Source organism: Notamacropus eugenii, chromosome 5, assembly GCF_028372415.1.
Source record: "Notamacropus eugenii isolate mMacEug1 chromosome 5, mMacEug1.pri_v2, whole genome shotgun sequence".
Classification (NCBI taxonomy): Eukaryota; Metazoa; Chordata; class Mammalia; order Diprotodontia; family Macropodidae; genus Notamacropus; species Notamacropus eugenii.
This window is the reverse complement of record NC_092876.1, coordinates 57985212-58007196: the sequence shown is the minus strand read 5'-3', so window position 1 is coordinate 58007196 and position 21985 is coordinate 57985212. Positions and strand designations below refer to the sequence as shown.

The 21985-nt window shown below is 43.5% G+C and overlaps 1 protein-coding gene across 1 annotated transcript in view; it reads right to left on the bottom strand.

Moving 5' to 3' along the window:
- The window catches only part of IGSF21 (immunoglobin superfamily member 21), a 393709-nt gene that overhangs the window by 31283 nt on the left and 340441 nt on the right, over nucleotides 1-21985 (bottom strand). The window contains exon 5 of the mRNA XM_072609085.1: nucleotides 2267-2382. Coding sequence (XP_072465186.1) covers nucleotides 2267-2382 — 116 coding nt within the window. The remainder of the gene's footprint in view (nucleotides 1-2266; nucleotides 2383-21985) is intronic.

Genomic DNA, 21985 nt, shown 5'->3' with positions numbered 1-21985 from the left:
GGAAGGGACTTGGTTTCTAAGCAGGCGGATGAGAGTCTTTGAGAAGGTAGCTATAGAGGAGAATTAGAAGGATAGTAAAAGAAGAAATAGGAGAAAATTGTGTGTGTATTGTGTGTGTGTGTGTGTGTGTGTGTGTGTGTGTGTGTGTGCCTAAAGTCTGAACAGGTGTGCTTGTGTGGGAGGGAGATAGGTGTATAGCTCTGGAGACAGAAAATTGTCCTCTAGCTTTCTCTTCTAATGGGAGATTCAAGTTTTGAGCTGCGGAATTTAATTCAATTTGTTGTTTTTATATTTTGGTACATGCACTCAGAGGCCTGTGGGAAACGGGTGTCTCTTTAATAAATCGAATAAATAAATCGATGGGAGCTGAGGAGGGGGAGGCAGTGTACATATGGGTAGCATCTCTGAGGGAGACTGGGTCCCAGGAGAGGAAAGGGAGGGGAGGAAAGAGAGGAAGGAAGAGAGAAGAGAGAGACAATGGGGATGAGGGAAGGCAGAATTTGTGAGGGGGAGGTGTGTGTGTTGCTGAGGGGGTGGGGGTGGGGAAGAATCAAATACAGGAGAGGCCAATCTGTCAGGGTTTAAAGCCTCCAAAAATGAATGTCGCTTCCACATAAAGGACTGCTTTGGGTTTTTTGAAAAGTGCTTCAAAAGCCGGATTGTAATTTATATCAAAGGATTCCTCTGAGCTTCCAACATCCCAGGCAGATGCAAGAAGCTGGCAGAATATGGGGGGCCAAGAAACATTTTTTTAAACGGGGGGAATATTTGATTATGTGAAACCTTAGAGGCCTAGCCTGCTGAAAGGTTTCAAGGGCCCTGAGGCACCGTTAGAAGTGGCATTGGGAATGAGGGGGGAGGGGGACATCAGAAATGAACCAGAGGCATCCTGGAGGGCACCTACCAGGATACCTTCTGAGGACAGCAGACATCTTCCGCCAGCCCTTTGTCACTGTCTGCTGATGATAGGGGTTGGTAGGTGGTGGGGGGAGGTAGGAGGAAGAGAGTGGGGGGAGTGGGAGTAGGGGTTCCTTTTGTACCTCAATCTTCTCTGGGTTCTAGGAGCTCCCACGGAGCTTTTCATCCTATTCTTTTCATTGTATCTGAGGAGGGAATGTGAGTTTCTAGAAGAGTTGATGCAGGGTCACATAGACCTTTAAATCAAGGGGTGTTTGTGCCTCCTGTGGCAAAGCCTACCAGCCAGGTTCTTTGGCAATCACCAGAGGATTAAGAGATAAACAAGACCTTAGAATCTACCTCCTCTTATTACGTAGAAGAAACAAGGCCCTCAAAGGGGATATGATTTGCCCAAGCTTCCGAAGGTAGAATGTAGTACGTTGCAGAATTTAAAGGCAGGTCATAGGCTCTTAGGAACCAGGGAGGACCTTGGAAGCAATCTAATCCAGCCTCCTGATTTTACAGATGAAGAGACTCAGGTCTGGGGAAATGACCTAAAGTCACTTGGGCAGTAAGCATCAGAGAGAGGCCTTGAATCCAGGGCATGGTTCCAAATCCAGTGCCCTTTCCGTAATACATTACTGTTTTTTCCTCCATAGCCAGAGGGAAAGAGGCACAAGGAGAAAATTTGAGTCAGATTTCTTTCTGGTTCCTGCCTGCCTCTCCACACTTCTCCCAATTCACCCCAAATTGACCCCTTCCTAGCACACACTCTGCCAACCACACTCAAATTGTCCCTCAAAATAACCATGGCAATGAGTATTGGGAAAAATTGTCAAGGCCTCAAGGATATTAGGGTGACCTTAAAAGAAATCTATCAGTTAGACTATAATTACTTTCCCTTTTCTTTTTTTCTTTAATTTTTCTGGGCCTTAGGATCTGGAAGGAGTCCATGTTCTTTAAGCTCTGGGAGACTGGATGAGAAGGAAACAGGGAGGGTTAGAGGGAAGGATGGGTCAGGTCAGTGTGGGCAGGAAGGACCAAAATATATTGTGGATAGTTCATAAAACCATAGGCTCAAGAATCATTTAGAAATGATCTTGTCTTATGCTTTTGTTTTATTGATGAGGAAATTGAGTCTCAAAGAGAATGACGAATTTTTCCAAGGTCATACAGGTAGAGAGTAGCAGAATTGTCCTTCAGACTCAGCTCCTTAGACTATAAGAGATGATTTTGGCCCGGTTGGCAGCCAGGCTGTCCTTCTTGGTCTGCCCCCATCTCCCAGTTGACCCTTCATTTGGAATGTCCAGGGATCAGGATGCACATAAAGGAGAGAAAGGTGGAGCGCTGGAGCCCTGGGGATACTCACCACAGGGGCCGGTTTCCCTCCTGACACGATGCAGACCAGAGTGAAGTTCTGAGCCTGGTAGCGGCTAAACGGGGCAGGGGTGTCGGCAGCCACAACAGCAATGGAAGTAGGGGGAGCTGGCAGGGAGGCAGATGCAGGTAGAAGTTTAGAGAGAGAGCATACGCTGATTTCAGGGGCTTCCATTTCACCCCTACCAATCAATGAGTCAGACTTCCCGGTCCAATTCCCACCTAGAGCCCCTCCAGAAAGTGAGAATCAGTAAGGAGCATCCCAGTCAGGACTTACGTAATAGTTTACTTTGCACCTCCTCAGTCAACTTGAGTGTGATGTTAAATGTTCTAAGATCTTAGGACTGAACCTTGGAGAGCTCTGTAGTCATCTTAACCAGGCTCCAGAGAGTGGCAGCACAGGCTTAGGGGAATTGGAGCCCAAAGGGACAATATGACTTCTCCTTTCTTGGAGATGAGGTAGGAAATCCTTCTCATCACCCATCCCTTCCCCTCCATGCAGGAGGAATTCACATTGTCCCTTCAGGCTACAATTCCCTTAAGTCTATGAAGCTACCTCTGGAAACTTGTGCCAATAGAGCACCTGGAGTTAGGAAAATCTGAATTCAAATCCTGCCTGAGATACTTCCTAGCTGTGTGAGCCTGGGCGAGTCACTTATTCTGTTTGCCTCAGTTTCTTCATTTGTAAAATGATCTGGAGAAGGAAATGGCAAACCACTCCAGTATCTCTGCCAAGAAAATTCCAAAAGGGGTCACAGAAAGGCAGATGTAACTGAAACAATGACAACAAGATTTAGGGCTGGAACCTCAGCAGCCATCTTGTTTTATAGATGAGAAACCTGAGGCTGAGAGAGGTTAAATAGCATGCCCTAGGACACAGATCATAAATGACACAGGTAGCATTTGAACCCAGGTCTTTAGACTCCAAAGTCATTCTTCTTCCCTCTGTATTGTCCTGACTTGAACCCATGTTTATTTCTTAACTCCCAAGGCAGGTGCCAGCTAAATCCCAACTCTATTTTTCAAAAGGGTGCATGTTACTCCATAGAGAAAGTAGATATCTATGGAAGGAAGCTTGTTGAATGAGTCATTAAGTCAGTCAACATTCAATAAACATTAATTAAGTAGAGAATGCTTTGCTCCAATACTTATTATGACTTTATTTTCAGTAAACATTTATTAAGGGCCTTCTGTATGCACAGCTCTCTGCTTCTTCATCACTGTTCAAAAGGGACTGTGGGTTCTTCAAGGCCAGGTAGAGTTGGGGGGAATTTGGGCCCTGGCAGATTAAATCAAACTAGGAGGCCTTCAAGGCCATCCAGGTTAGGATGTCTGTTGTCTTGAGGATCAGTCTTGCTAAGTTCAGAGAAACACATCCTCAAGCTGGCTGGGGTCAAATGTTTCTGCCCGCAGCATCTCACCAAGGTAGCATACTATCATACAAAAGCATTGCAAATGGTATCGTTGATCTACTGGACCATCTACATGGATGAAATCCCAGCATATCCAACTGGTATCTGAATAGGAATACGCTCTACGATATCCTGTCAAGAGGCATCCAACTTGTTGTGCTTGAATACCTCCAGAGAGGGGGAGCTCACTACCTACAGAGTCAGCCCATTCTACTCTGCCATATCTACCCACTGCTCTCAATTCTACCCTTGAGCCCAAGGAAAACAAGGTTAATCATTTATCTTCATGGATGGCTGTCCAGATAATTGAGGAGAGCTATCATCTCTCTCTCCTTTCAGCCTCTTTCCAGTCTTCTCTAAACTTAACATTCCCAGTTGATTTGGGGCATCCTCATATGTGCTGTAACTGAGAACTCCTGGATCTTTGTTTCCTCAACTATAAACAAATGAAGGGAAGGTATGGGCTAGGTGGGCCTAGATGGCTTGAAGTCCCATGTGGCTCTACATTATGACCCTATTACGATCCCTTTGCCATCTTAGTTGATCATGTAAATGGGTGATGACAACGGAAATAGGAGAAGTTACCAAAGACGCAAATTTGGAGAGGGGCTTTAGATTCCCCCACCAATGGAGAATTATTGACTCTTCTTCACCTGTTGAAATCCTACTTAATTCAAGACTGAATCTAGATATAGACCCTAGTAATATAGAGAAAGATCCACCAAGTGGAGTGTTAGGTGTCCATTCACTGCAGGCCAATGATAATGATGGCTAAACTAACTAGTATTTCTATGACAATTTAAAGTTTACAAAGTACTTTATAGATTATATCCTTTGATCCCCATGACACTCTTGGAGGAAGGTCCCATTACTAACAGTTTTACAGATCAGGAAACTGAGGCTGAGTTTAAAGCCGAATAAATGACTTGCCCAGGGGACTATAGCATGGTCCCTTCTTTGCCACATCTAAAAGCTGCTAGAATCATTAAGAGGGGTGCTTTCATTCTTATTCCTTCTTTGGGATGTCCTTAATCCCAAATGGAGAGAGATGAGACTCACAGACTTTCCAAACTGGGGTTAAAAAGGGCTAGAGTCCTGGCATCCCAACAGGGCAAGGTTGCCAGTGACTAGGCTTATTAGGAAATCAGGAAATCCCACATGGGAGCTCTAACTTGGCTTATATATCTCTCTAGTTGAAGGGAAAGTTCTATGTTACAGTCTTTTGGTGTGATAGGAATTTAGAAAAGGGACAGATAACTTGGTGTGATAAGAATCACACTTTGCTTATCTTTGGATCCCTCCCCTGGTGACTTTGCCTATCAGGAGGGAATATAGCCAAGGACAATGAAAGAAAAAAAGTCTCTAGGAAAACAAAGCAAATATCATGAAATACAGACATTAAATTCATGCATTTTAGAGACCTACTGTGTGCCAGGCACCACAGTGCCTACGTGTTGGGCACACAAAGAAAGGCAAAAGACGATCTCTGCTTGCAAGGAGCTCACAGTCTAATGAGGGAGACGACACGAATGAAGCATTTATTAAGTGCCTACTGTGTGCTGTGCACTATACTAAGGGCTAGGGATACAAAGAAAGGCAAAAAGCAAGTTCCTACTCTCAAGGAGCTCCCAGTCTAATGGGGAAGACAACATAAATGAATAATGAGTCAATAAAGCAATTATTAAGTGCCTACTTTATGCCGGGCACTGTGCTAAGGTCTGGGAATATAAAGAAAGGTGAAGGACAATCCCTTATCTCTAGGAGCTCACAATCTAATGGGAGGAAGACAGAAGATAAAAGGTAGATGAAAAGGGGAAGGAGAAAGGAAAGAGGGGGAGAGTTCCCAGGTGGGAGGGCATGATTAAGCCAGGTGGGAAATGATGAGGTATCTGCCTTGGTCACTCTTCTTAAATGGAGGAGCTGGGTGGGGCTTTCTGATATCCATCCTTCAACCTCTCCAATCTGAGGGAGGGAGGGGGCTCCAGGGGCAAGGAGTACTGAGCAAATGATGATCTCAGAGTCAATTTGATCTTGTAGGAAGCTGAGTTTGCGTCATGCAGCAGTCCTTCTAGCCTTCACTCCAGGCTTTTCTACTCTTAGTCTACACACAATTCTAACAAGCTTGTGGGGTCACCATGAATAGAGATTGCAAATAAAGAACAGACTATAGAGCCAGCAAGATCTGGGTTTAAGTTCTATTGCTGACACACACTGGCTATATGGCCCTGGATAAGTCATTTAACCTCTCAGTGCCCTAAGAAAACAGTGCCAGTCAGGCATCGATGGGCTGACAGCAATGGAAGTAGGAGGTCATACCTGAGAGACAAACACAGGGACGGGCTCAGAGTGAGCTGCAGCAATTCCAGGAGGCTTCAGATTCCAACACCACTGGAAAGTTATTGGATCTCCTTCACCTGCTTAATTCCTACTTAATTGAAACCTGAGTCTAGGCATAAACACTGGTATTTGGAGTCCAATTTAACTAATTTCTTCACATGAGAGTTCTCTAAACCAATGAAATCACAGGTCCAGATCTGTGACAAGAGTGTTTGTCTGCTGGCTCCATCAACAGCAGATCATGAGTGAAATATGGTGGTGGTGAGGATGGAGGGGAATAGGACATTAGGACGGAAGTGAAAGAGGATTCCTGAGATATCACAGTAAATATAGTGAAGACCAGGTACAAAACTCAAGTCTTTTACTCAACAGGGGAGCCCTTACAGCCCCCATCACACCAATATTGATAAGAATGGCTGGTGGGAGCAGCTCACTCATGAGTACTCAGATGGGAAGGCTTCATCAATTTATTTTCATCAGTACGTTTACCCTCTTCATTGACATAAACCCCATCCACTTATAGTTTAGTAGAACATGGTTACTGAGCGTAGCTGAGAAAAGTAGTCTCTATGGGGGTCAAATAATAATAACATTTATCAAGGGCTTTCATATTTGCAAAACACATCACAAATATTATCTCATTTGATTCCTACAACAACCCTGAGAGGTAGGTTCAATTTTTATCTCCACTTTATAGATTAAGAAACTGAAGCCAATAGAGCTTAAGTGACTTGCTTAGGGTCACACAGTTAGGAGGTCACATTTGAACTCAGGTCTTCCTGACTGTATGGCAAAGTGGATGGAGCACCGGACTGAGAATAAGGAAGACTCTTCTTCCTGAGTTGCAATCTGGTCTCAGTTACTCACTAGTTGTAGGACCCTGGGCAAATCATTTAACGCTCATTGCCTCAGTTTTCTCATCTGCAAAGGAACTGCAGAAGGAAATGGCAAACCACTCCAGTATCTTTACCAAGAAAACCCCAAATGGGGTCACGAAGAATTGGTCATGACTTAACAACATCTTCCTGACTCCAGGTCCACTACTCTGTGCACTGTGGTGTCATCTGGCTGCCCCTTCCTCAGTTCCCTCATCTGTTAAATGAGGGGCAATAGCACCCATGATACCTGTCTCCCAGGCTTATGCTGAAATGCAAATGAGGCTATATCTGAGAAGTACTATATACATCTCAGCTGTTATCACGCTCCAATTTCTCTTCCCGATGTTCCAATGTCCTTTTCAGCTCTAAAAGTCTTCAAGCCTGCAACATATGTTCCCTCTTTTCCCCATATATCTATATGACCGTATCCACGTACCTACACATGTAAATTCAGGTTTGGGAGATTAGTAACCAAGTCACGCATGCACCACCCACACGGACCCTGATCAGGAGCTGTGCTGGTCCCTCGTTAGATTTCCGAGCAGGTGTTAGCAATATGTACAGTTAATCAAGCCCGTCAGACAATAAGTGTTTTCAATTGTATAGACTGCGACACGATCCTTGCTGCTAATACCATTCTGTGCAGCTCAGCCCCCTCCTTCCCACTCCCATCCCTCCTCCCTTTCCATGGGACTTAAATCTGAGACTTGAAGCATCTCAGACGACTCACTGTCGTTTTAGCATTTACTCACTGTCTCTCAGCTAGACGGCTCCAAGCAGATGCTATCTGGAATCAGGCCCCAGCTAAAGAGGCTGCGAACACCCCAGAGAATCACATTCCCTAACTTCTGTTAACTTCTTGTCACATATCCTTGTCTTCTGAGAGTTGTAGAATGTCAGAGCTGGGAGGGCCCTTAGAACACAGGACGTCAGAGCTGGGAGGGCTCTTAGAACACAGGACGTCAGAGCTGGGAGGGCTCTTAGAACAGAGAACATCAGAACTGGGAGGGCTTTCAGAACCTAGAAGGTCAGAACTGGGAAGACCCTTGGAATACATAACGTCAGAGCTGGGAGGGACTTTGGAACAGAGTTATTAGAGAGAGGAAGGGCCATAGAACATAGCATAATAGAGGTGCAAAGCATGTCAGAGATAATTTAATCCAATTCCCTCATTTTTCAGGTGAGAAAACTAAGATGCTACTAGAGGGGGTCTTCAGTATTCCAATCTGTTGTTGATTGGTAAAAGCTTGCTTAATCACTATTCAGAGTGTACTCAGGCAAGATAAACTTGTTTTAATGGCCCTGTGGAGAGAATTCAGCTAGGAAAAAAATTGTTTTGATCTGTGTGTTGGAACCAAATACAAATGACCTTTGCAGGAGGTGCTATTTTGGCCTCCCCTCCCTCTGTCTCTTTGGAAGTTCACTACACTTACAGCCAGAATCGTCAGAAAAGGTTGGTTCCTCACGGTTTTATGCATGATATATTTTATCTATAGCTGGGATGGTAGCCTTGGCAAAGTCCTTTCCCTGGTTTCTCTGTGGAGCAGATATTCCCTCCAGTCCCCCATGGGTCTCTTTCTGTCAAAGAGCTCAGTGCCATTGGCATCTCTGATTTCATTAATCATATTGCTTAAATCAACGAGTTTTCTTGGGGTGAGGGAAGAGAACATACACATTTTCAAGGGTGAGTGGGTAGGATTAAAAACTGGTTGCAAATTACATTATTTGCAAAAATCCATTCTTTCCTCTTGGCATGCCTGATCCATGGACCATTGCCTTCATTAGACCCATTTCCAACCCTACCCCCCACAATCTGTTCATCAAAGTGTCCATGAATAGAACTGCTCCTTTTAAAACCTTTCTTTACTTTTCTCACCGCCCATTTCTTGTCCCATAATTTGATGGCCTCCCCCCAAACCCATCCATATCCATCAACATCTCTTCTGCTCCATCAACCCATTGATTGAAACTCATCTCCCTTGGAAAGTCTGCTCTCACTTCACCCAGCTAACAATGAAGGCTCCTGCTGTCTTTGTCCCTCTGGCACCTATATTCATCACTGAAAATCATACCAACTGTGGGCTGCTTGGGTACTTTTGGTGTCATTTACTAGACACCTACTTGTTTAGAGAATGGGGTCCACATTGGGTCACCTAGAACCCAAGAAGGGATCAGAGAACATTAGAACTCTCACAGTCCCTTGACCCCTGAGTCTCAATTTTCTCATTTGTAAAATAGAAACAATAATAATAAGGCATACTGCATAGAGTTATCTTAGGGATCAAATGAGAAAATACAAAGTAATTTGCAAACTATACATGTCAATTATCATCATCACCATCATCTTTTTGATGTGATTCAAGTAGAAATGGTCATAGGACAACATCATTTTCCTCCTTTTATTATTAATGATTCATTATTCATAATGATTATAGATTCATAATTATTGTTATTAATAGAGTTAGAATGGATCTTTGAATACAAAACATTAGAATATAGATTGTGAGAGCTGGAAGAGGGCTTAGAAGCATCGAATGCTAGAGCTGCAAGGGGCTTTTGAACATAGAATCTTCGAGCTGGAAGGGGTTATAGAACATAGAATGTCAAAATTGGAAAATACTTAAGAACTTAGAATGTTAGAGGAAAAGGGAACTTCGGGCACAGAATATTACCAGTGGTCTGCTGGAGCCAACTTGAACTGGGAATTGATTGGTAAATACTCAGAAAGAGCATTACACCTCTCAAATTGCCAAATGCTACAAAACAGGGCTTTGTTTATTGTTTAGTTGAGTGTCTAGGCTTAAGAAAGTGATGGAGACAATTTTAGTAATGCAGATTAAATGGAAAAAATGTTAAAGTCTATTGAGGGTACATTCACTTTTTTTTTTTGCTAGAGAGTTGTTTGTTTAGTATTTATCAGCACATCTCTGAAGAACTGCAAGGAGTCTTAGAACCTAGAATATTAGGTCTAGAAGGGACTTTAGAAGAGGAAATGTCAAAGTCCTAGAACACCGGATATCAGAACACAGGATGTCAGAGCTGGGAGGACTTTTAGAACATAAAATGTCAGAGCTGGGAGGACTCTTAGAACACAGGATGTCAGAACTGGGAGGGCCATTAGAACACAGAATGCCAGAGCTGGGAGGGGCCTTAGGACACAGAATGTCAGAGCTGGGAGGGCCCTTAGAACAAAAGATGTCAGAGTTGAGAGGGACTTTAGAACAGAGAATATCAGAGCTGGAAGGACTCAGAACACAGAATATCAGAGCTGGGAGGGACTTAGAATAGTGAATGTTAGAATTAGGGTGGAAGGAACCTTAGGAATTAACCAGTCTGATTCAATTATTTTATAGATGGAGAACCTCAGCCTCCAGGCAGTTGGATGGACGTGTCCCATAGCTAAGACATACCACAGAGCAGACATCATCCCTGCTCTCTTGACTCCTTTTCCAGTGATTTCACCACATCAGGAGGGGGTCTCTGTCCCTAGATTAGTGTCTTGGTCCCAGGAGGACACGACTGTGCAGAACACGAACTGAGCAACACGTGTGGGTCCTCAGCTCACCTACTTCACAATCCCAGCAAGTCAGTACTGGCCTAGAGGGGGCTCTGTGGCTACTGCAATGTCCCAAGGACTACTGAACAGTTAGTTGATGACTAGTCATGGAAGGATGATAATGATAATGGAAACTCATTTTTTATAGCCCTTGAATGCTGGTAAAGAGCTTTCTCCACCATAATCTTTAGAGGTAGGAACCTGGACTAGACTCTCATTTTCCTCTTTGTACCCCTAGGCCCTAGGACAGGGCTTGGCCCAGGCTGAATAAATGCTAAGGGATTATAGTGAGAGTTTTATTATGCCCTTTTTACAGATGAAGGAACTGAGACTCTGATGGAGGATTATAGTTAGTAAATGCTTGAGGAGGGACTCAGATATGGGAGGAGCTCGAGAGCTGGAAGGTGCTTCAGAATTCATCTACCTCAACTGTCTTATTTTACAGATGAAAATACTAAGGTCCAGAGGTGAAAGGATTTGCCCAAGGTCACCTATATAGTTAGTGACAGAAGTGGGATATGACCTAGGTCCTCTGGGCTGTCTCTACAACACTGCATTGACTCTTACAACTGAGACCTGGAGAGGTAAAATCATCACACAGGTGTAAGAGCTGAGATTTGAAGCCAAATCCTCTTGCTCCAAACTAATTCAATTTTCATATTTCTTTTTCTAATCAGGATCACACAGCTGTAAGTGTCTGAGCTGAGATTTGAACTCAGGCCAGTGCACTATCCCTTGAAACACCTAGCTGCCCCTTTTCATTTTCTATTGACTTTAGTTTATCCCGTGAGGGCTTCTTCCTTTTCATCCTCAGGCTTCCAAGACTGCATAGACCTCACTCTACAGTGGATTTTGGAGCACAAAGGTTTGGGGGTGGGAGGGAATCGGGTTCCCCTCTTCTTCAGCAGCACACTCAGGAGGAAGCCTGAGTCAGCAGGCAGAGGCAAACTTCATTGAGAATCACAGCACAGGAGGGAGAGCTCCAACACAAAGATTTATGTGAAAATTAAATATTGAACTGAGTCGTTGAAACAGTAGAGTTAAGAAAACAAAATCCAAAAGTTCCTGGAAAACCCCCACCTTATCGCAGAAGAAAGCTGCAGCCCCAAACCAGATGCCTGCTGAAGTGGTAGGATGTACCACAAATGGCTGTGCGCATGAGCCATGATGGTGCAATGGGTCCTTGGCATGGCATCTGTTCCTTCCCTTCTCTTGTGTGCCTCCTCCTACCCCACTCCACATGGCCCTTTCTCATCTTAATGGAAGCGAATGGAGCCTGGTGTTTGCATCTGGCTGGGAGGCTTTTGGGGGCTCTTTACCAATTCCCATCAAATCTGCAGCCCTTCTGTCTTCCCTGCTCTCCCAGTGGCAGGAGAGATCCCAAGAACTCCCAGTTTTCCCATCCATATGACCTCTTCCATCAATTCACCCTTCCTACCCTCCAACCCTCCTCCCTGTACAGGAATGGGTGACTTTGGCAGCGGAGCCAAAGGGGGCATGAACAGCTGGAGTAGTGATGTTGATATGTTGTCTGCACACTTTCAGCCTCACGATTCATCCATCCACCCCCACTCCTGGCTCTCCATCACCTGCCTTTCTCCTCCTCTGCCAGCTGTTATTCTTTGTAATTAGGAACCCCCAACTGGCAGCTCTGAATCACCATGAGGCAGCCTGGTAGAGGGCAATGAACCCTGGATTGGGCACCTGAGAGGACCTGGATTAGAATTCCGAATCTTACCAATCTGACCGTTAACCACCTATGGGACCTTTACCAGAAACTTCCTCCCTTCTCTGGAGCTGTTTCCCCACTCAGGTGAAGAGGACTAATAGTGGAAACCCTGGGACGTTGATGGGAAAATTGCTGTTGAGGAGAAGAGAAAGGCTGAGAGGGCGGGGAGCATTTCCTTTTCAAAGAAAGGTTGTAATAAATGATCTCCATGCCAGTTTTAGCTCTGAGGTCCTCTCCAGTACTTGATAAATAAAGCAGCCTGTTCAGGCTGAATGAGACCATTGGGAGTGGGATACTGAAACTGTAGGAAGGATGAGTGGTGTGAACTCTTTGATCTCTTGGAGAAGCATGGCTGTCCTAAGAACATCACCTCCCTGGATGCCTTAGGCATTCTATAGGTGTGGAGATTACCAGACCTTTCCCCTACGTTGAGACTGAGTGATGGTTAGAGTGCCCCCATTAGTATTATTTTCCTGTGAATGCTTATGAATTAACAAAGATAATTTATTAGGTATCTATTATGTACCAGGAATTATGGTAGGTTCTGTGGATAAACAAAAGCAAAGGCTTTGAAGGAATTTATAATCTAATAAGGGAATATAATAAATAGAAAACAGTGGTCAGGGAAGGGAGCTTTGGTCGGGTGAGTTATAAGGATGGCAAGTGGTGGCACAGGGTGGTCAACTGTCATCCCGTAACTAAGAATGTTGTATTGGTAGGTAGTTTTTATCTGATTATTGTTCTCTAAAGAAAGGGTAGAAAAGAGGGAAAAGGTGACAGCCTATATACCAGGGTGTCCTATATTTATAAAATATATTAATTGTGCTAGATGGCACAGTGAATTCAGCACTGGACCCAGAGTTAGGAAGATCTGAGTTGAAATCCAGCCTTAGACATTTACTAGTTGTGTGATCCTGGGCAAGTCACTTAACCTCACTTTATGTGACTCAGGCATAACTATGGAACTGTGTTCAGGGAGTAAGATTTAGATGCCTTTGTATTCCTTATAAAATCTAAGATATATAGAAGTGATTGTAGAACACTGAAAACAAATACTTTAATACAAATAATTTAATTAAATAATAATAATAATACAAATTGCCTGAAGGGCTACCAAAGTGTGCATACCCTTTGACCCAGCAATACTGCTTCTAGGACTGTATCCCCAAGAGATCAGAAAAATGGGAAAGGGACGCACATGTACAAAAATATTTGTAACAGCACTCCTTGTGGTGGCCAAAAACTGGAAATCAAGGGGATGCCCATCAACTGAGGAATGGCTGAATAAACTGTGGTATATGAATGTAATGGAATACTATTGTGCTATAAGAAGTGATGAACAGGAAGATTTCAGAGAGGTCTAGAAAGACTTATATGAATTGATGATGAGTGAAAGCAGCAGAACCCAGAGACCTTTGTACACAGCAACAACCACAGTATGGGAGGAATTTTTCTGGTAGACTTAGTACTTTGTTGCAATGCAAGGACTTAAAAAAACCCCAATGGACTCTTGAGGCAAAATGCCTTCCACATCCAGAGAATGAACTATGGAATTGGATCACAGAATGAAGCAGACCATTTTCTTTTGTATTATGTTTTGTTTTGTTTTTTGATTTCTCCCATTTATTTTAATTGTTCTATGCAACATAACTAAGATGAAAATGTATTTAATAGGAATGTATGTGTAGAAGCCTATATAAGATTGTACGCCATCTCAGAGAGGGAGTGGGGAGGAAGGGGGAAAGGAGGGAGAAGGAGGAGAAAAAAATCTAAGATATATGGAAATGATTGTAGAACACTGAAAACAAATAATTTAATTTAAAAAATAATGAAGTATTACTTATGAAGAAGAAAGAGAGTTTAGGATCCAATTAGAAGAAGTAGTAGCTAACAGATCGGTCAACAAACATCACTCCAGGTAAGCTCCTTGTCTTCTTAGCCCTTCTCTTCCCCTCAACAGCAGTCTTCCCATCATTGTCCCAAGGTTTCCACCCCCTACTCTTTCCACCTAATATGGTCTTCCCAGCAATGGCTCAGGATCTCTGCTACATCAAGCCTCCTCCCTTCTAGCAATGTTATGAGTCTCCAGGCCTTTTCCTTGCCATTCGCAACCCCTCACCACGACTGAGTCAAAGGTGACATTTTGGGTCAGCTTGAAAAAGCTGCTATTTATGACTTTCTTAATATGACACTGTCCTCCACTCTTGAATACCTTGACCTAGTGACCACCAGCTCTTCATGATCTGCCCCTCAACCCCAGTCACCTCATCACCCACCTTTTTCATCCTGAATACTGCCAAAGAAAGTCCTTTGATTTAGTTTTGATGATTTCTCTTTCACACTGCCCTTAGTGGCAGTTCTAGACATTTTCCTGTTTCTTTTTTTCTTTTTTGAGGTAATCAAGGTTAAGTGACTTGCCCAGGATCACATAACTAGTAAATGTCTGAAGCTAGATTTGAACTCAGGTCCTCCTGCCTCTAGGGCAGGTGTTGTATCTACTGAATCATCCAGCTGCCCTTTCTCCTATTTTTTTCATGCTTCCAACACCATCCCACAAACCCATACAGTCTACCTAGAGCCTTATCTCCTGCTTCAATGTGATCAAGATTATCCCCCCTCCAAGTTATCTCCCAAATTTCTATGTCTCAAAACCTCTCTGTATCTTTTCCCATCCTTTCTTTTGCTCCAGTCTCAGAATGAGGTAGCCCTTGTCCTTGCCACAGCTAATTTCTCTACTTTCTTCCTGTCTCTTTTGGGATTTTGACCCATAGGTCATTCATTCTCCATGTCTCCTGTCATTGTCAATGTTAATGAACAGTGTTATTGTTCATTCTCCCAACTAGTGATTCCTTCCCAAGAAATATGCTTATGTTTCCCTCAAACTTAAAAAAACACAAAACTTCCCTCCTCCCTGCCATAACTTCAAGCTAATTCTCAAGTGCCTCATCTCTTTCATTAGCGTCTTACAAAAACTGTCTACAATGCACTTTTTCATCATTTACTGGCTCCTCAAGGTCTTGTAATTTGGCTTCTGACTTCACTGGAAAGGTACCGATTTCTCAAAGGTCACCAATGATTTCTTAGTTGCTAAATCTGATGACCTTTTTTCTTTTTTTAAAATAAATTTTGATTGATATCTTTTGTTTTTTCCATCACTCATATTTCCCAATATATCCATCCTCTCCCACTGCAGTCAGCCTTACTAACAAAGAATAAAAAAAATCAAACAATGTGGCAAAACTAATCAAAACATTGAAAAAGTTTGATATTATATTCAGTTTTCCATATTCGTAGGCCCCCACCTCTACAAAGAAGTGGGGGAGGTGCCTTCTCATATTTTTTGACTTCTTTTGTAATGTTCAGCATTGCAGTGTTAACCATCCCACCCACTAGGACACTTTCTTCTCTCTTAGATGATACCAAGACATCCCTCTCTCTCCTGATTCTTATCTTTCCTTTCTGACAGCTCCTTCAAAGTCTCTTTTCTGTGTTCCTCATTCATTTCCTTTCCTCATATCTTGGATGTTTTCTTTTGCTCCTCCTATATTCTCTCCCTTGGTGATCTTGTTCATTCCCATGGGTCCAATGACTATCTGTTCATATGTCTCCGAAATATGTGTATGTAACTACCATTTCAGCCTTGCTCTCTAGTCTCTCATCTCCAAATGCCTGATGGAAATTTCTGCTTGGATATCTAACCCAGTCACCAACTCAACATATCCCAAAGTTAATTCTTTTCCTCTCCCGTAACCTGTTTCTATTGACTGTGGCACCTTTCTCCAAGGCACTCAGGTATAAAATGTGGGAGTTCTTTCTGGTTTATTTGCCTCCCTCATCCCTCACATTCTATTCATTGCCATGTTTGGTGGATTCTACTTCCACTACAACTCTCGATCTCTTCCCTTCTCTCCACTTCCATGGACATCATCTTTAAAGTCTAAAGTAAATGCAGCCCTTTGTCAAAGTCCAAACGTCATAGAACAAATTCCCTTAATGAAAGGATTTGTTCTGTAGAACTTGTACTCAGTCAAAGGCTGCCCCCAAGGACCCATACGTGGTCTCGAGGTTGCAGGTTCTCCACCCCTGCTTTAGACCCAAGACTACTGGAGTAATAATCCCAGTCATTCCCCCTGTCACCAGTCTTTCCTCCTTTTCAATCAATCCTCCATACAACTGAAATAAAAAATCTTCTTATGGTTCAGACCTGACCATATCACAATGGTTCAAAAACCATTAGTGGCATTAGAACAAAAGAGATACTCCTCTTGTCATAGAAGGTCCTCCAACATCTGCTTCCAATCTTCTTTTCCAAATGGATTTCATATTTCTCCATTTGTGCTCTTTGTTATAGTTGGATGGATACTGCTCCCTGATCTCCCATCTCTGAGCATTTGCAGACCTGACCTTGATTCCTGGAGCACTCTCCCTCCTCATCTCCACCTTTGAGAATTTTTCTCTTCCTTCAAACTTAGGTCTGCAAAATCTTCCCTGATCCCTTCCAACTAAATTTATTTCTTCAGTTCTTTAAATCTCTCCGGACAAATATCAAACATGTACCTATCTGCTTCTCTCTTTTGCCTCTATAAATTCTCCTCCTTAGAGCCCAGATATGGGAGTGTGTATGTCATCTTCTTCCTAGCAGGACAAGGGACACTTGACTATTTCTTTTTCATTTTTGAATGCCCAGGGTTCATCTCTTTGTTGACTTTTTTTGAGGAGGGGTTGGGGTGGGTGGGAAGGAAGGCAGGGGAGTCTAGATGTATCATTTCATGAGCATGAAACTCTCAGTGTGGAAATTCTTTCTGGTGATACTACATGTCACATTGTCTTTGAGAGTTGCCTGGGGGAATCTGAGAAGTTAACACAGCCAGCATGTATCAGAGGCAGGGCTTGACACCCAGGTACCCCTGGGGCTAAGGCCAGTCCTCCAATCACTACATCACATGACCCTGCAAACAGTGCTCTTGTGGTTCCTGTTCACTCATTTCAGTCATGTCCTACTTTGTGACCCCTTTGGGGGTTTTCTTGGCAGAGATACTTGAGTGGTGTGCCTTTCCTTCTCCAGCTTATTTTACAGATGAGGAAACGGAGGCAAACAAGGTTCAGTGAGGGTCAAACAGTTAGTAAAGCTCTGAGGCCAGAGATGAATTCAGGTCTTCCTCTAATTGCTGCACCTAGCTGGCCCTGAACATAGCAGAGATTTCATTAATGTTTGTGAAGTTGAATTATATTATAAAAGGGACCTAAATGATTGTGTAATCTAACTCTGCCATTTAATTTTTAAACTTATATTTTTCAACTAGTAGAAACCTATTTTCTCTCCTTGCACTTCTATCCATCCCCATTAGAAAAAAAAAACAAAACAAAACCCTTGAAACAAACAAGCATTTTCAAGGGAAATAAATTCCCTCATTAACTAAAACTTTGCCATTTTATGAGGAAATGATGATCTGTGCTAATTGTGATTTCAAATAGGTATGTATATGTGTGTATATATACATATATATGTACATTTCCCATATCATTCCCTTATTACAAGGGAATGTTTATGTGGGCATATATTTAGTGTGATACTGTAGTTATAAATTATATGCATACATGTGCCCCCCAGCCCACCTCCTTCCTATATATATGCATATAAACATATAGTTTGATATTGTTGCTATAAATGATAGGGCTCTGGCATGGAGTCACTTGAGTGACTAAGCGTCATTATAAATAATGACAGCTTGTTTTTTTCCACTGTTCTGACTCATTTTGACCCTGTGTCAAATGTGGTTTCTGATAGGATGAGATTCTTGGCTTGCCAACACCCATTTCTGGGGTCCCTGCTTAGAGATTTGAGAATAGAGAACCCTATTTCTGGATCTAGCAAAGACCCCATCCCTATCCCGCGTGAGTCTTGTATCAATAACTGACCTCGGTCCATCCCTATTTCTTAGCACATCTGGGTCTGATTAGGAATCCCCCCTTCCCACATCTGGCGTCAATTACCTGCTTTCAATCAAGCCCCTCTTTAAGCTATAAAACTTGCCTGCTCAGGCAGACTTCAGAAAAAGCTGGAAAGACTTCTATGAACTGATGCTCAGTGAAGAGAGAAGAACCAGGAGAACATTGTACATTGAGTTGCAGTCGCATTTTGTGATGATTGACTTTGATAGACTTGGCTCTTTTCAGCAATGCAAGATTCTAAGACAATTCCAGAAGGCTCATGATGGAAAATGCTCTCCACATCCAGAGAAAGAACTATAAAGTCCTAATGCAGATGGAAGCATACTATCTCTTTTTTGTTTTGTTTTTGTTTCTTCTTTCTCATAGTTCATTCCATTTGTTCTAATTCGTCTTTGCCACATGACTACGTGAAAATATGTTTAATGTGAATGTATACATAGAGCTTATATGGGCGGAAGGGAGGGAGAGGGAGAAATTTTGGAACTCAAAAGCTGGTGGAACTGAAAGTTGTAAACTAAAAATAACTAAATAAAATTTTAAAAAAGCAACAAAAAACTTCCCTGCTCAGACCCTTCTCTGAGCATGGACTGCCACCCAGATCTTTATTGCCATATGCATTTCCCCTGCTCACATGGGTGACTTTTGACCTGTGTGATAGAATCTTTCTGTGTAGTATGTGTGTGTGTGTGCGCGCGTGCTCACTTTATTTTTTCCTGCTTCCTGTTCCACAGGTAATAAAGCTTATGCCTACATTAGCTGCCTGAGCCTGGGTCTCTGCTCTAACCTGAGCTAGGAGGCCACATGCACAGCTATCCAGGGAGGGACAGTCACTTCTTTGAGGCTGCATGGCCATGAAGTGGAGATGCTTGAATATGACTTCAGGTTCTACTGAGGCCAAATACAATCGTCCTGCCCTTTGAGGTTCTTTTAAGGATGTGGTCTAGAGCACTGTGGGGAAACTGTCCTTGAAGCCATGTATAGCCCTCTAGCTCCTTAAGGGTGGTCCTTTGACTGAATCCAGTCCAGAGTGTTAGGGTCATGGGGTCTGGGACATCCTATGCTGTGTATGATACTTCCGGCACAGGGGGGTCTTGTGTGATGCCCAGAGCTTTCCAGATTGGGTGTTGGCTCCCACAGGAGGGTGATGGGTGGGGTGCATACAAACTTGCTGGATATCAGAACACTTAATGTTAGAATATTAGAAGGCTGAAAATGGAGAAAAACAAAACAAGTTAAATAGAAGGGATGTTAAGGAACATTTAGTCTAAGCCATCCATTTCTCAGACAGGTAAATTGAGGAAGGCTTGAAAGGCCTTGCTCAAGGCCCACAGAGAAGAGTAGTAATCTGAATTCCCAATCAGAGGTTCTTTCTCCTCTATCTGCAGAGAGGGGGCAATAAGGAAGGTGCGAAATGGGAAGAGGGCAGCAAGGGGAAGGGACAGATGTAGCTCTGGCCATACCCATTCTTATTATCATGGCCATTGTTGAATCTCTAATGAGTTTCCTCACTTGTAAAAAGAGCAGGTTGAACTCTATGATATCTACAGGTCCTTTCAAGATCTAATTCTATGATCCTTTGTTGTTAGTGTCTGAGAGAAAGATGACAGAGGCCCATTGAGACCTTGGGAGCCTCATTTTGCTCAAGTCAGCGCCCAAAGCTAATGATACTTCCATATTCCAAACTTGCAATACCTGCTAATGTTCTGATTGGTTCAGCTGAAGTTCTGCACATCCAAAATCTTATTTAGGTTCTGGACCCAAAAGAAGCTTACTGATTGCCCTGCCTTTGTCCAGGGCCCCAACCAGGTAGGCCTCATGGGAAGCTGGGATGGCATCAGATGCTCTGTGCAGCAGTGCTTTATGGGACAATATATTAAATGTGTTTAAATTCTAGAATGGGTGCCTTTGCCTGATATATGAAATATATGGAGTGTGACATGAATGTGTTTTAAATAGCAATAAAACCGGCCAATTTGGGGATGTTTTTACTATATTTCGGGCCCATCTTGTGCATGCACAAGTCTTTTAGCATGTGTTGTGTTACCCAGTCAGGCTGTCTCCATCTGGGGACACAGATGTGCAGCTGGTGGCGGGGAGAGGGAGGATGCCCTGACCTCTGGGGTGGGGGGATCCTCTCCCTTTGCAGGACTCCCACCTGACCCCCACTTGAAGACAACAGAGGCTAGCCAGGAGGCTGGAAGGGGAGCTCCACTCAGGAGCCCTTTCTCCTGGAGGTGAAGGTGGTAGAAGCAGGGGAAGCCCTTGACTCAACTAGAAAAATTCCAGGACTTGGCAGCAGAAGATTTGTGTTCTAATTCTCTCTTCCATTGCCTTAGCTGCGTGACCTTGAGTAAGTCACCTGAGTTGTCTGAGCCTCAGCTTCCTTATGGGTAAAAGGGACTCATGGGCTAAGAGCTGAGAAGTACCTCAGAGTCCATCTGATTCAGCCAACTCAGTTTACAGATGAGGAAACTGAGAACCAGACCAAGCAAGTGATTTGCCCAGGGTCAAACATCTATACGGAGCAATGCAGTGTTGAACCCATGTCGTCTGACTTCAGATCTTATGGGTGTCCTCACATCCCCACCCTGCCCATTATGCTACATTCTTAGCACTCTCTGCCTTATCTGGGGAGGGGGTAGTGAGGAAACCTCTTTGCAAATCTTTCAAAGGAGAGGTATTATCCTGGGGGATGAAATTTGGTTGAATGAAATCAGCACCTTGACCAGAGGACTTTCCTGAGTTGGCACCAACTTTAACCTGAAGAAACATCTATTAAACGCCTACTGTGTATAAAGTAGTGCTCAGGTGGTTGTTGTAGTGTGGGGTATATATGTGTGTATATGTGTGTATGTGGCAGATGTATGTGTGTTATATTGCGGCAATATGTGTGATGTATATGTGTATACATATATATGTGTGTAGTGTGTGTACGTGTGTATGTGGTATGTAGGTATATGTATGGTATGTGTGTGTGGTGAGTGTGGGTAAGTGGTATTTGTGTGTGACTTATTGTTTATATGTGTATACATATCTGTGGTGTGTGGTATGTGTATGTAGTATATGTGTATGATATATGTATGAATATATGTGATACAAATGTGTGTATATATGTATATGGGCTGTGTGTGTGTGTGTGTGTGTGTGCACAAAAATGAACTAAGAGGTTGCTATGGTGTGGAAGCATTCTGGTGTCAGAAGGCATGGGGTCAAATCTTGCCTCTTCTGTGTCAGAGGTTCAAAGATCCCAAGGTGGAAGGGGTCCCAAGGGGAAGGGGTTATCTAGCCCTCTCTCAGTACTGAGGAGAGAAAACACAGACCCATGACTACTAAGTGACTTGCGCAAGGTCACCTGGGTAGGTAGTGGGCCACTGGGCCAGGTTTGGAGTCCAGATAGAAGGTCTCCAGGCTCTGCTTCCTTTCCGTTGCACCAAGCACTCTCCTCATTTCCTACCTAAGTGACCTTGGTTGAGCTGCTCACTCTCAGTGGTTGGGTCTCAGTTTCCTTACTGGTAAAAGGAGGCCCCAAATTCCTCCTGGGCCATCCAGTCCCACCCACACCCCATGGAAAATCCCTTGAATCCTATCCAACAAGGGCCTGAGCCCAGCCCAAGGGAACCTCAGGGGCAGAAGGCATCCCAGCTCTTGCCCTCCAGGTGCATCACACTCACTGAGCACTCACACTCACCTGTGCCTACATAGTCAAACTTATGATCCCTGGGCAGATTTCTATAACATGAGCTCACAAAGATCTCTAGATAGTCATACATAGTCCCTGAATAGGCACCATCTCTTCCTTATGATGGCCCCATTAGGATCGAGGACAGGGGTTGCCTGGGGCAGGAGG